The sequence below is a fragment of the Parasteatoda tepidariorum genome, chromosome 1, assembly GCF_982258835.1.
Source record: "Parasteatoda tepidariorum strain Cologne lab strain chromosome 1, Ptep-v5.0, whole genome shotgun sequence".
Lineage (NCBI taxonomy): Eukaryota > Metazoa > Arthropoda > Arachnida > Araneae > Theridiidae > Parasteatoda > Parasteatoda tepidariorum.
The window spans coordinates 18,386,812-18,403,860 of NC_141755.1; the positions used below are offsets into that span (position 1 = coordinate 18,386,812).

Here is a 17,049-nt window from a genome sequence, read left to right on the forward strand (position 1 = left end):
ATAGACTGGGGGAAGAGAAAAGATGTTTCTTAATGGTTGTGGAACATTTGCTAAAAGTTCTTTTTATTCAGGTAAATTTTAAGGTTCAGCTAACTTTTAAAATTGGCAGAACTTATTGCATAAGTTTGTTTAAAGTTTGTGAAACTTTTCGTATAAGTGTGACAGCTGGATTTTAATACTTCCTGTTATTAGCCATAAGTTCTTTTGGAAAAGTTATGTGAAACGTGTTCTATATAATAGTTGCATACAATTTAGTAATAGTAGAACATTGTATTATTTTTACTTTTCTTTCAGAATTTCAGGAGTAGGAAGAATAAAATAGAATGAGGCCAGGAGCGAAAAGAAAAACAATTGTTTTCATTAATATGTGCCGAAAGTTGCCTTTGATTGTACGAAATTGATGTACTAAATTTGACAAACATCAGTTAATCCCAGCGATGGCTGGACGACAGAAAATCCGCACTATCACCGACCACAATACTGACTTAAAATATCCTCAGTCGTAGGCGGATCATGGGTTAGGTTAGTTGTCATGGTTGTGGTTAGAGCCCCTTGCGTGGCCAGACTAACCTTACTTCATACAGGAGTTTCCTTGTCTTCTTGATTAGGTTCAAAATTACAAGGTTACGGAATTGAACATTGGTAGTCGTGCTTCAAAACCTATGAAGAGAGAGCTCTTAATTGAAAGCTTGAGACTCTTGTACTTAATTGAAGAATGCCTACAACTCTGTCCTCTAGACTCTAGAGCAAAGAATCAGTACTGAACCTTCTAATTGTTTACGCAAATGAACGCTCGCCGTCCAAGTCATGCAATAATTTTTTCGAGCCGCGAGTACCCCCTTCGCCCCTCAATATTAAATACTTAGCATTTGCATTGGTCATGTGAAAAAAAACATATTGTCAAATAATATTCTTATTATACTTCATTAAAGTTTCGAATTTTTATAATCAGTCTTAGCTTTTAATTTTGCATTACGAGTATATACGTCATATGCACACTGTTAGAGCTTTGGTTATGACGTGTATACTCGTAAAAGTCGGCATGAAGAATGTCTTTTTTTTCTTCTTTAGCTTCAATCAGCTGAGGAATGATATTGACTGCATTTTGAGTGCGATTTAATATTTAATTAATTATATTCAAGCAGTTAGTACCAAATAGATACGTAATCAAATGACTTCCAGGATCAAATATATTATTTTTAAACATTGCGCTCAATTTTTTTAATTGTTTCTCTTATTTAAATATAAATTCACTACTTCTATGCAACCAGTACCACAAATACAGCAACAAGAGCATTCAACAGTTAAATATGACCTTGATGCTTTAATACGTAGGTTTATTTTATGATTTGGCATGATTTCGAGTATTCAAGATCATTTTTGCTCATCAATCTTGGCATAAAAGATTAGATGCAATTTTATGCCAAGTTCTTGAATCGCCTGTCCACATTTTGATGGATAAATGCCAACAAACTTACTTAGCCAAACTTTATGCTCCAAACATAGACACATTTAAAACGTTTACTGCATAATCTGAATTATCTCACGTGAAATTTCCTTCTTTTATTTTTTTGATGAATGGAGATTTGTAAAAATAGAAAACTCAAGATTCAACGTCAACGGAAAACTCAGCTTTTGGATTGAGTCCTAAAAGAGGTCAAAAGTAAAAACTATTAAGAGAACAACAGGTTTTACGAAGATATTTTAAACTAAATTTTAAAGTTTTAATTCTATAAAGGTAGAATATGGAAACAATATCGCAACAATTTAAATTTAAGTAAATTCCTTTTAGCTGTTATATAATATGTGTATATATTTCTCTTATGTGTCACCCTAAACAACACTATAGTTAGTATTCACTTTGTTAGGTTATATTAAGTAATAAGCTAAGTAGAGTTAAAAAAAATTTGTTGAGCGTTAAGTATTTATTTAAATTCATTTTGTTATGTTGCCTCAAGTAATAATTTAAGTAGCGTTAAATAGTTAGTTAAACGTTAAATGTTTATCATGAATAATATTGTACTTTTGTAGAAATAGAAACTTAGATTAACTATTAACATTTATTTTTGATCCTTTCTGAAATGGCTGTAGAAATTTGAAACATAAACAGTGCTATGGTGCCGCATATTATCAAACCAATTATTGATGACGGAGCTTGCCTTTTTCGAGCAATAGCATAAACATGAGCCGTGATGGCTAAGGGAATAGAGCGTTCCACTTACAATGAGGTGAACTGGGTTCGAATCCTAGAGATGGCTGGTCGATACGAATTCCGCATCCGGCTTGCACCGACCACAGAGCTGACGAAAAAACATCCTCAGTGTTGATCATGGGTTAGAGTCCCCTTAACGTTAGGCTAACTGTGGGAGGTTTACGTGGTGCTCCCCTCCATGCAAAGCAAATGTGGGTTAGTTGCTTAATAAAGTCCTCCTAAAAACTAAACTAAACTCAGTGGGAAGGCCTACTGTGTCCATCTCAGTTTTCTTGACCTTGAACTCTGGGGTGCAGGAGCAGATGTTCCGGTTAGGTGGTCAGCCGAACGTGAAACCCCTAGTGTTTAGTTCCCAAGCATGCTTGGTACTTATTTATCGACCCAAAGGGATGAAAGGCTGAGTCAGTGGTAGGCTGACTGATCATGGGTTAGAGTCGCCTTGCCGTCAGGCTAACCGTGGGAGGTTCTCGCGATCTACCTCTCCATGTAACGCAAATGCGGGTTAGTTCCATCAAAAAGTCCTCCGCGAAGACAAATTTCTCCCAACGCTTGATCCCGGAATTCCCTTGTTTTCTGGATTGGGTTCAAAATTACAAGGCTACGGAGTTGAACATTAGTAGTTGTAAACCCAAAAATTAGGTCGACTGGTTATACAACGACGGTTATAAAATGAAATAGCATATGTATTATACGATATTCATGTTATGACTCGAGAGGTGCGTGAGTATGGTACATAATGGAGCATTGGGATGAGTTTTCTATCTTTTCTCACGATAGAGATATAAAACATTTTAATACTCCTGCTGCCTTCTACGCTGTAATGCCTCGAAATATCTTCTCAGACAAATTCGTTGCTTAGCAACCATAGGAAAATTTTTTATGTAGACAGAGAAATAGAGAACATTGGTTGCAATTATATGTGGAACAACAGATCTAGTAATTGAACTACCTTTTCGATTTGGCTTTGCAGCGAAGGGTATCATTAGTCCATTTTGCTTTTTTTTATTATCATCAACAAAAGAACTATCTACAGATCTTCTTCTTAGACAAGTCTGTTCTTTTCAGACAAGTCTGTTGCTCAGCAACCATAGGTAAGGAATCTGGTATCGGCAAGAGAAAATAAAGGAAATTTATGAACATCAAAGGGCTTAATCTCAGTTGCCTAACAAAGATTGGAAATTAGATTTAAAAAAATTTACAGTACCTTAAAGTAGGTATTTTCAATTCCGCCTTAAATATTTCAGGATTTAGTGCGAAGCTGAAGCTCTGTATTTGTATTAACTCTATAGTTGTAATGTATTTCGCACAACTAGCAGAGTAAAATTTGGGGCTGATCCTTACAAAATGATCTGATTTGTATGATTTTTTTTTTTCTGGATAGAAATAATAACACCCTAAGCAGACTAATTCCGGTCAAAAAACACAAAATCTAAAACAAGAACACATTTGACTATGTCAATCAGCATTCGGTTGGTTCTATAAAAATTGTAGTTACAAGTTTTTCGCGTGATATTGATATTTTAAATAAGCAAAAACAGGGTCATACTTAAATCTGAAAGGGTATTCATTCCGTTAGCAATATGAGCAACTTTTTATTTTTTTGAATTGTAATAGTTTGTTGTAATCTCCCTCCTGATAATGAATATTTTTGACTACATAATATTGCCTTGCAGATTGTGACTAATAGTAACTGGGTTTCTCGAATTTATTGATATGGTCCTCTGGCATGAAAAGTTGGGAAAGGCCTCTACCTTGGAATATTTTGATGTCAGATTAAATTTTATTTATGTCAAACTGTGATGGAGGCATATCATTAAAGGAACCTAAGCAAACCCGAGGAGGACAACACACGAGTTGTTCCATACATAAATGTAACCTGTCTTTTCACTAATGCTAGATTTTTTAGAGCGCGTCAACCGTAACGTCGAGCATGTTCAATTTAACATCCTTTTAAGGAAACAGTTTTGTGACATATTACGATTCAAAGTACCGATGTGAAGGTTCAAAATTGAGCCAATTTTTCGCACAATTTCAGTCACGTATAAAAAAATGCTATTTAAATTCGGTCACATATGCTAATTTAAACGACTCGCTTAGTTTCTTTTTCCTTTCTTTTTTTTTCTTGAGACACTCAGTAATAGTTAAACATTTGGGAACTAACATGTAATTGAAGAATCAGAAAAAAAACTTCCCTTTACTTCAATTTACAAAAACTTGATGTCTAGTTCTGAATCAAGAAAAAGTATAACTTTTTAACACCTGTACATGAAGTTTTAATTTCGGACCAAGAACATACAAATGAAACCTTTATTAAACTTACTAACTTCCTATTATGCTCACAATTTTAGAAGAAATTTTAAATTTTTTTAGTCTGAAATTTATAATTATTTTAAATAAACAATCATTAAAAAACCAAAGAATAAGACTTTGAAATATATAGATCTGAAACCATTTGCTTTAAAACTCCGTGTGCACCGTTATTTGTTAGACTGAAGATGAGAGCTATTTTTTTAAAAATCTCCCTGTGTATTCAGCACCTTTCAATGCTTTAAAGTAGACTCATCTAACTGTCAAAGAGATTAAACTTAATCGCATTTAGGTTGAGGAAGACAATGAAAGGTTCAGGTAAGAGAAATTTAAGCAATTAATATAAAAAGTTTGCTCGTTTAGAAATCTTTGAGTAAAACCGCGGAAGAAAATGATAAAAAAGTAAAGAATATGTAATGATAATGAATATATCATATGTACAGTGTGCCAAAAAAAAAAACGGACTACCCTTAATAACTTATAATCTAATGATCGGATCTTCACGTTCTAGGACTCATTCTTAATGGTTCGAAAAGTTGACCTCTAAAATACTAATTAAATAGTGCAGACGATATTTTAAGTTACGAAATCAGACATAAAATATTACATTTTCTGAATAAGCGTACCTTTTTTTTCAACGGAGTCGGATTTCTCACCCTCCAAAAAGTAGGGGGTAGCCGCAATCTGGGAATTATGGTTATAATAGTTTGATCAGGAGAGTGATCCAAAGTTTGGACCCTTAATGTTAATTTTTTATCACCATAACTCGAAAACTTTTTAAGCGAATTGAAAAAAAAAATTTCCACAATTACAAAATTCGTTTATCCAAAAATAATTAATTCCATGTAAAAAATATTTTTTAGTAAATATTTATTATTTCATTGAATAATATTCCAAAAAATTTTGAAATGAGAGGTATACAATTTCTTACATAATTAAAAGTATGTAAATTTACATGGTAAATTACAAAATTTGAGCGAAATCTGTTAAATAGTTCATGAGAAATTAAATTTTAAATATACGACTTCTTTAAAATTCAATTTCTCAGTAGCTATTCGACCGCTTTTGAATTTTGCCATATAAATTTACATACTTTAAAATAATGTGAAAACATTGCATACCTTACGATTCAAAATTTTTTCGATTATTTTTAAATAAAATAATAAATAGTAATAAATATTTACTAAAATTTAAGTTTTGCATGGAATTACTTTTGAATAAAGAAATTTTACAGTTGTGTTTAAAAAATTTGCAACTCGCTTTAAACGATGGCGAAAAACGCAATATGGCTAAATATGGCGAAAACCGCAAAAATTAACGTAGCAAAGATCGCATGAATACAATTACTGAGTTGAAATTCGGCATGCTTAAAGAGCCATATTTAATAATAAACTTCACTCAACAGTTTTTTTTTTTTCGAAATCCACATTTATTCAAAAAAAAATTTGCAATTTTAAGTGCTTTTTTACGAATTTTTTCTGACTTTTTTGTTTGATTTACGTTACATTTTGATTTGTAGAACAAAATCTATTTGACATAGAAAATTAAAATTACGAAAGTAAGTAGAAAAAGTACAGTTAGAACGATTAAAAATATTTAATATCCAACAATATGCATAAAATGCATTCATACTATACATAAATACTTGTAAGAAAACTACCCTGTTAAAATATGCAGAGATTCAAGAAGAAAAAAAATTTAACGTACGGAGACTATCAGATGAACCAACTGATTACAGGCAATGATAGAATAAAATGATTTTTTCTTCTATCCTGATTATCATTTCTATAAATTTCGCTATGAAACTCAGAAAGAAAAGAAACAGAAAAATATATAAATAAGTATCTATATAGGATATAAGAGATAAAGCATCAAAAAAGAATCTGTTAAAGAAAATCTATCACTTGAATGTTTGATAAAATAACAATATATATCATGAAAAGATCCTGTTATCAATTATTTTTTACACTAGGTTAAAATTTATATCAGACATATCTTATGTCTACATTTTTCACCTAAAACACTGACTGCTATTTTCGATTAATAAAAAACTCGTTAACGCAGAATTATCAATTTTTTTTTTTTGGTTTGTTGCAGCAATATAACTTTAGTTTAAATGCTTTTAAAAAAATAATTACCAAGCAAAATTATTTATATTAACAGTTAGATCTAAATAGAATCACCAGTGCCGGATTAAGCATAAGCGGAGTCCTAAGCCATTCAAATTTTTGGGACCCTTAGAATAATTTTTTCTTTCTCGTATATTTTTTATTTATTCAAATATAAAAGTATTTATATATCTTTTCATTTAAGAAAGCAAATTTAAAATTAAAAGAAATAATAATAAATTAAATTTTAATAAGTAATAAATAAATATGATTAACATTATGTAAAAAAATATCGTATTTCAGTATTTGAAATTGGTTTTTTTTTTAAAAATCATTATTTTTCTTAATTTTTAAAATTTATTTTCAAAAAATTCATTTTAAGGGGGCCCCTAATCATTGGGGGCCCCAGGCCATGGCCTAGTCTGGCCTAATGGATAATCCGGCGCTGAGAATCACCATAAAGGAATTATAATCCTATTCCATACTTATCTACCAATCAAATTTGACTCAATATTAACTTTTATTTTAAAGAAATTAATGTTTGACGTGGGAAGTGGGAGCACAAAAAAACAGAATTTTTTACACTACAAATATTTTAGGTGAATAATTTCAAATTTCGTTGAAAAAAACTGTTTCATGCCACGGAACAACAATTATTGCGAAGCATTCATATATCGGGGTCGGTGAATGGTTTATTAATTATCAAGTTTTTAATAATTAAAGCTTATTAATAATTAAAGCTTATTAATAATTATAGTTTATAAATAGTTTATTAATAATTAAAGCGAAAAATGGATTTCCCCCATTTATAATTTTTTTACATATTTTCGAAATAAATGTATTAGTACATAATGAAATTATTAATTGTAAAATTAAACTTCGTAATAATTAAAGTAAAGAATGACTTTTATAATTAAATTTTTTTCTTCAAAATAACTGAATTAATTTAAATAAATTATATTTAAAGATTAAATACCAAATACAGAAGCATAAATTTAAAATCTGCTAAATAGAATCATTTCAGAAAAGAAAGCGTCATTTTTTCGACGTCGACTCCTTTGATCAGAAGTTTTTATTTTTTGTACTTTACTGTTTGCTAAGAACAGGTAAATCCAACTTTTTAAAAAAAAATACCTATCACCTAAAAAAATAAATAAATGAAACGTTAAAAAAATATGTGTGCAAAATTTACATATTGTATGATAGCGAAAATTATTATTACCTTACTCTTGCACTTATGTAATTGGTGACTTTTTTAGAATTTTTTTTCTTATTCGGATTGCTAGATTTTGATTAAAAATAAATAAATAAATAGTACATAAATAAGTAAAAAATACATATATAAATAATAAATAAGTAAATAAATAAATAATAAATATATAATTAATTCCTTAGTTTGAGTATTTTTCAAAACATAATCAAATTTTTTTAAAATTCGGATGCATATCCTTTTTTTCTTAATCAACCTGAGTAATGTTTTTTCTTCTTCTAAGTTTTATGAATGAAATTTATAAGCTTCAAAAAATTAATTAATCAACATTATAAATTAAATCATAAATGAATTATTTATCAACAATCTTTCATGAGGAAGGAGAACAATTGTACTTACCTCCTCCATTTTTATAACAAAGGTAGGGGAACCTCCATACGTTTCCGAGACCGATGCAAAATCCCATGCAGGATAAAACAAATTCGATCTTATTACCCCAATGCTCTCTTTCCCTGTATTTGGGGGCATCTTTTGTGGGTGAACCAGGGGGGCTGGTCGGTACCCTGTTCATTGCACCGTTGCTCTCCGCTGAAGTCATTACTGACCAATTAACCTCTACCTTGAAAAGAAAGTAAAGGCCAAGCTATTCTTCAAAATCTTTTATTCCAGTTCGTCCTGTTCCAGTGAGAGAAATGGATCGTCTGCTCGCATCAGCGGATGCGGAATGGGGAAAGCACACTAACGCCACCCAGCGGATACCGGCTGTATTTTTAGCAGCAAAAAGAAAAAAAAAGGGCAGCCTGTTCTTCCTCTTCTCGGAGCTAAGCAGAAAAACATACCTTAAGGCTGTTCTCTCCTATTGCTTATCAGAGTTGGCCGTTGATTACAGTAATCGATTACAACTGTAATTGATTACAGATAATTACAGCTATGTAATCAATTACTTGTAATCACGATTACAAGTAATCAATTACTTGTAATCGTGATTACAACTTTCAAAAAATTTTGATTACAGCTGTAATCATGATTACAATTTTGATTACAGTAATCAATTACTTGTAATCACGATTACAAGTAATCAATTACTTGTAATCGTGATTACAACTTTCAAAAAATTTTGATTACAGCTGTAATCATGATTACAATTTTGATTACAGTAATCAATTACTTGTAATCATGATTACAAGTAATTGCGATTACAAGTAATCACAACAAAAACGATTACAAGTAATTATGATTACAAGTAATCAAAATATATGATTACATGTAATCATGATTACATGTAATTTGATTACATATAATTGTGATTACTTGTAATCAAACTATACGATTTTAATTTTATTTTATAACCGTCGTTGAACAGCCGACCCAATTTCATGGGTTTACGACTACTTACGTTCAACTCCGTAGCCTTGTAATTTTGAACCAATCCAGAAGACAAGGAAACTCCTGGATCAGTACCCCCAGAGGTATTGATTTGTTGGGGGAACATGGAGGACTTTGAGACTCGACAGATTTAACGTGCATCAGTCACCATTTACTACACGGGGAGTCTTCGGCCGGCGAGGATCGAACCCACGACCTCTTGGATATGGGCCCAGCGCCCTACCGACCAGGCTATCCCGGCCTTAAACTATACGATTACAAGTTATTACGATTGTATACTATAGTCAAATTTTTTATGTAAGTATTCATGTGTTTACATATTTTTATGTACATAGAATGTACGCACGCATGAACGTACAATTTGTGATTCCTATACATACAATGTATGCACAAACGTTGTTTGTACGTACAATATTCATAATTATATTGTAATATACTTAATGCAATGCGCATATGCTTAGTACATATAATTATGCATTTATGATACATGTACGCATGTATGTTAGTTTGTACAAAAAGGCAATGTTTTGTATCTTTGTATACATAGACAATGTATGTATGAACGTATATGAAAATAATGTTTATGCGTTTGCATGCTTTTATGTACTTAAGTGCATATATTGTATAAATTTACGATAATAGCACGTATATACAATGTACGTTTGTATATAAAATTGTACGTATTTGCGTACAATATGTAAAAATGTTATTTAAAGGTACAATATATGCACATAGTTGCGTAAATAAAATGCGTACGTGTATACATGCATATTTATATGTACATCGATATATGTGCACGCAAAGTATGTACTTATGTACAACTTACGTATGTACTTGCATAACTACATACTTTGTTAATACTTATGCGCATGTAATGCATGGATGTACAAAAAAATAGTTATATGCACAATGTATGCATGTGCATACAACGTATACATGTACATAATTACAAGTAATGTACAAATACGTGCGTACATTTAAATATATGTAATTACAATATACACATACATTGTGCATACATTAAAAAAATTTATATGAGTAAAGTTATTAAAATTTGTTTTAAAATTATTCTAAGGTATATGAAACTCGACCTCATATTTTTTAGAAAGCAAACGATAATTTTATTTGGAATTTCTAAATATTAATTCCACACATAAAATTTACCGTTTTTCTTACCATTTAAAAAATTTCTATGAATCATGCATTATGTTATAAAAAAAATAAATCTGTATTGTCAAACATTTCATGAAAATACCTGAAAATAATTTTTTATTCAGAGAATTTCAAAATGATATAGAACAATTAAAGCTGAAACTAAATTTAAATATCGTTTGATTTTGTCATTTAACTTGCTTGAGTCATTAAAAGTTAACTTACATGCATTTTATTTATTACACATATTTAGACATAAATGTAATGTACATATGTATACGTGTAATGTATGTAAGCATGTACAATGTATGTACATACATTCATGTATTGTACGTGCATATATAGTACATATGGATATGCATACATGGAAGATACGTGTATTGTACATGTGTGGATACATTCACTGTACATATATACATTGCACCATATGCATAGATAGGGATAGCATGCATGTACACATGTAAAATTTGTACGAAAGAATTATGCCCAATATATTTATGCACATACGTACTGTATATGTACACACATATGTACATTATATGAACATTATATGTTCATTTCATCATATGTACATTATATGAATATACATCTGTACGCTATATGTATATAGATCTGTACGCTATATGTATATACATCTGTACAATATATGCATCTCAAATGTGTGTATGCACGTACGTTATGCATGTCGAATGCATGTATGAATATATGTGAAATATAAATACTCCCAATGTACTTACAATAGTTCACAAATGTATTATGCATATTTGGATACTTACATTGAGCATGAACATATTATGTACACGTACATAAATACACTGGACATGCATATCATGTACATGTATACATACATATATTGTACATCCTACAGATATACCTATATTGTACATGCATACATATATTGTACTGTTCATAAATAAATTGCACTTACATGCATGGGACATACATTGTACAGACAATGTATGTATGTTCGTACAAACACAAGTACTTGTATATACATGCGTACATGAACATAGATATACATTTTACATACACAAATATTTGCATAAAATGCATATATTCATTGTGTATAAATGTACATGCCTACATTGTTTGCACATACATACGTAATTATTATCTATATACATACGTACATATATTTTATACCTACAATATAAGTGTATGTACATGTGTGTGATACTAAAATGTCTGAACATATGCACTAGATAAAATCATATGTACATACATTTCAGTTACATTCATTTGTACGTATACAAATACGTACAAAATGCAGTACATGTTAATACGTGCAAAATGTATCATTATAAAATACATTCTACTATCTACTGTAAAATATAATCATTTATAAGAATACAATAGTCTTGTAATCGTGTAATTAGATTACATGTAATCAAATTACATGTAATCATATATTTTGATTACTTGTAATCATAATTACTTGTAATCATAATTACTTGTAATCGTTCTTGTTGTGATTACTTGTAATCGCAATTACTTGGAATCATGATTACAAGTAATTGATTACTGTAATCAAAATTGTAATCATGATTACAAGTAATTGATTACTGTAATCAAAAAATGTAATCGATTACATTTTTGGCCAACTCTGTATGCTTATATATATATATATATATATATATATATATATATATATATATATATATATATATATATATCCGGCTTTTTTTCCGGTTTTTTAATTAACATTTCATTTTTTTTTTTTTTAATAAAATGTTGTTTGTTATTTTTTTTTACTTATTATTTCCCACCTCCCTGTTTCATGTGTCTATAATTTTTCTTTGTTTTATTCTTCATTTTGAACTTATATATATATATATATATATATATATATATATATATATATATATATATATATATATATATATATATATATATATATATATATATATATATATATATATATATATATATATATATATAACGCTAGGATAGATGAATTAAGTTTTTTCAAATCGAGAAAAAAGTACTAAGGATAGAGATATGCGTATTTAGTATGTTTATGCGTATTGGATTGTCATACATGTACTCAACATATTTTGGGAAAAAATCAATGGAATATTGAGAGCAAGATGTAAAAAAGAAAATGTCTGAAAATAAAATTACATGTAGCCATCTCTCCTTAATATCGAGGTGAGATGGTCATCCCAATACATTAAAAGAAAAGTGTAGTTAAAATTTGGAAAATAATACGTTTTATACAGTAAACCATGAAAAACTTATGGCAAGTTGTAAATAACTAATTTTATCATGGAAAGCAAGTAAAAAGATTCTAATAAACTAAATCTAGTGTATAGATTTAATCCATCACTTTAAAAATAAAAAAAATCGCCACATTTTTGCTAAAAGTTTTCAAAGTTTATTTATGTTTCATGGAGCCACTGTTTGCACTTTTCACATCTTAACTAATTTTCAATTTTAGTTTAGTTTAGCTTAGTATGTATTATATTCTTCTCCGTGGCTAACACGGTGATTGATATGCATCAAATTCTGAGTCTGTAAAATTGGATAATTTGTAAAGTCCTGTCGAGTAGGATATGGGGATATATCGGATAATATGTTAGATCTGTAGAATCGGAACGTAATACGGTATGTTTTTTTTTTTTACTGTTCTTTAAAAAAGTAAGCAAGTGATTTCAGTATTATAAAAAAAAAAATTTTTTTTTTCTTCTTTTTTTAGCTTTTATCCTAAAATTTCAAAACCAAACCAAACGAAAATTTTTAACTAAACCAAAGCTTTCGCAAGCAGATTCATTTTTTTAAAAAATATTATGCATTGTGGTGAAATAAAATTTACTTAAATACATCTTATTTTCTTACCTTTTTAAAAAAATTTTGAACTTTTTAAGGACCCTACGATCCCTGATATGTCTGTTCGCGTCAATGAAAAATAGGTCATCGCTACTCGATGGCTGATTAATGTGGCCACCTCTCTTAAAAGACTCATACATTTGTTAAATAAAGTAAAATTAATTTATATACTGATTGGAACAGTAATTAAAAAAATAAAAGATTATCGTGTTTTAGAAAATTTCAATCGTATATATGTTATTGCTTATCGTATTTATGTTATTGCTTTGAATTTATGTTATTGTTTATCTCCTCTTTAATAATATTTCAAGAAAAAAATTTATTTTATGTGTGCCTTTACGCCGAGCATTTTGAAAGAAGGAAAAAAAAACTAATGTAATCAGAATTTTGAGCTGTGTGAGAATAACATACTTTCAAAATAACATTGTATTAAATGCTAATAAGAACGAAAAAGAGAAACGTTTATTATTAATATCTTAATGGATTTCGATGGAAAAAAAAAACCCAACATAGTTTTTACATGAATCAATTTATAAAAAGGGTAAAAAAGCAATTCGAGTGAATTGTCCTCAAAATACTTTTAATTCATCCTAAATATAGACAAGTTTCATACAAGAAATAAAATAAACTAAAAAAGAAAAGATATATAATTGTAGTACACTTTATCTCCCGATTAAATTTAATAACCTTACCTAATCTTGATTGTAATGAAATACATTTAAATATTTGAAACAAGTTACATTCTAAGAAAGTTCTTCATATCAGTCTGAAATCACTTTCAAGATAGATGTTTGACAACAAGAATTATTTAGTTAGGCTTATAGTATAGAAAAATCTTGGATACGCGGAGTTCGATTAGAAATAGAGAACCCTTAAATAAATAATCTCTAGAAAATGAAGGGATAAAATATTACCTTATTAAAAACTTCCATACACTTCAAAAATATATGAATATTAAATAACAGTCGACATGTTTCAAGTACTCAAAATATAGGCGCCCATTTTCGAGACATGAATGGGAAGAAACAAAAATGGTTTGAAATAAAAGCGTCAAGTTGTCATAAAATGGAAAAATAAAGGTGAGAAAACAAATTTGGAAAAAAGCACAGAGACCAAGAGAGGAAAAAAAGATGAAAAACAGAGCAAAGAAAAATCCCAGTGGTCGAAAGGGGCAAATCAGAGTAAAATGCATTTCCACACGCTATGGAGAGGTGGTGAGGTCGTTAACCAGGGAATCAGCATTCATATGAATAAAACAAGATTCCAGGGCATCAAGATGAGCTGATGTGACTGGGGTGGAAATAATTTTGGCATTATCGAAATTGAATTTATGCCCAAAATTCCAACAAAGAGCAGCAATTGATGATATATCGTATTCTTAAGAACGAACGTATCTATTGTGTTCCTTAAGTCTAAAATTTGAAGCGCGTGAACCACTTATGTTTCTTCTCATTCACGTCTGGCAAGTCTTGAAAATAGGGACCTGTCTTTGATCGCTTGAAACATATCGACTGTTACTTCCTATTGATATATTTTTGAAAAGAATGAAGTTTTTAATCAGGTAAATAGAGAACCCAGTTTATCCGGCACTCTCGGTTATCCGACGATTTTTCTAACTTTTTATATGCATCCTAACATGTCTGAGAAAAATGTGTCTATAATTTTTTTTATTTTTTTAAATTTCATTTTACCAACAACATGATTTCTTATTCTTAATCGCAGTAATTGGAAATATATGACAGTATAATTTTTATTATTATTTACTAATTTTAATTAATATGCATTTTTTAATTTTTATTTATATTAATTTTATGATTTGCTATTTTAATTAATCGCACGTGCACGATTATTAAATTTTCTTAGTAAAATATCTTTTAAAAATTTAATTTAATTCAAGATTACAGTACGTTTTATAAGTTTTCAATCAGATTTTGAGTTGGACTTCTAATGGCATTTTCTTCAGGAAAAAGAAAAATAATTAAAATGTAATTATCTAATGACAAAGATTTTAAACTAGCAACACTAAAATGAAATAATTCAATCTTGTGGTGTTAAGATTTCTTATGGCGAATAATAATATTTACCAGAAGATACATAGAGCCGAACATATATACATGATAATTATATATGTTCGGCAGAAGTCAAAATATTCAAACAACGAATCTAATCATCTAAAAAAATTTAATTTAGTTTATTACAAGACAAAATAAAAATACTAAATCATAAGAATTTATGTATTAACCACATTTTGTAAAACGAAATAAAAGAATTATTTATTATAACAGCAATATTTAATCGGTTTCTAAACATCGTTTTAAATTAAAAGAGCATGAAGTGTACTTGAAATGTGAACTGAAAAAGTACTTAGAAGAATAATTGGAAAAAACGTTGCCATGAAGTATTTTTTTAATCCTTATTATTTATTTGAACGGTTTTGGAAGCAAACTAATTTATCACACAACGTCATGCATAGAAAAAAATTCTCCTTAAACAATGCAAAAGCTAGCTTTTTTTTTGCTAACTTTTTGAATGAATATTATGAATGTTTAAGAATGTATTATTATATTATTCCCTAACACCTCATGCGTATTACGCTTATAAGCATATATTTTCTTTAAAGAATGAATTTCTTAAAACATGTAATTCTTCGGCGATTAATGCATTCCAATTATTTAAATAACATACAATTCTTTTATGAATTTATTGCTTAAGAAAATATTATACAAGCAATAAAATTAACACAAATAAGCAAAGCAAAAAACAGCAAACTTATATGTGAGTAAACTAATTTATTTTATTTTATTTAAGGGAAACAATTTTAAAAATTAGATATTTAAGCATTTTTTACAACAAAAAAAATAATTATATCGATATTATATTAATAAAACTTGACTGTATTACTACATTAGCTTAATAACAATATTTAGTAATGCTAATTGTGAAGCACTTTCGTGGTTTTCCTCTTAGTACACCAAATCAATTTTATTTAGAACTTTTTTTGTAAAAGTTAGTTTGTTGCAATATTTTATTTCAAAATTCCCCTTTCGTATGAGATGAACACAAATCTGTTGCATGAATAAACTATTCATCAATAATTCTAAAAACTCAACTGTATCGAACTACTTAATTTATGGAATGAATAGTGACCTAGTATTAATGTAATAATTTTAAACGACAATTTAGTTTAATTTCGAGATTACCTACCATAAAAATATAATTGTCTTTTTCAGAGCCTGACAAACGCAGGGGCATACGGAGCAGTTGCCCCGGGCCCCACATCAGAGGGACCCACCAAATCAAATTGAAAGTTTATTTCAGGTTTCCTTCATTAATGAACTTTTAAACAAAATATCAGTACAGTGTAAAATGAGGCCTGTTTTATTTTAACTTTTTCATTGATCTATTGTATGAACCCAAAAAATCTATATTTCGTAAATCCATGGCTTTCTAGGGCGGAATTCAGCTAAATTTTCGCAATTACGATGGACAAATTTGGGCAATCAAAGACCTGTATTTTTGCATGCAGCAAAACGCAATATGTTTACAAAAATACAGGCTTCTGACTGGCTTAATTGAGTCATCGCATTTACGAAAATTTTGCTAAATTCCGCCCTAATATCAGCAAGGATATGAATTTTTCACAGCTACGAGGGTTGCTATTTATATTTCTGGCCTAATAATGAAAAAACAAATATGTAGGATCGAAATTGGTTTTATTGTTTTTCGAAATATTCTCCATGATGATCAATACACTTTTGCATGCGTTTGAACCAATTTTCAAAGCACTTTTTCCAGTCCGATTGAGGTAACTCCAAAACATGCGTTTTGAATACATCAACCGCTTCTTC

General features: G+C 29.2%; 1 protein-coding gene across 1 annotated transcript in view; it reads right to left on the bottom strand.

Annotated features, from left to right (window-relative positions):
- LOC107444033 (sodium- and chloride-dependent GABA transporter 3) overlaps positions 1 to 8,567 on the bottom strand; it is an 86,679-nt gene extending 78,112 nt beyond the window's left edge. Inside the window, exon 1 of the mRNA XM_071180135.2 lies at positions 8,237 to 8,567. Within this exon, the coding sequence (XP_071036236.1) occupies positions 8,237 to 8,435 (199 nt within the window). The 5' untranslated portion in view covers positions 8,436 to 8,567. The remainder of the gene's footprint in view (positions 1 to 8,236) is intronic.
- Positions 8,568 to 17,049: the final 8,482 nt, after the last annotated feature.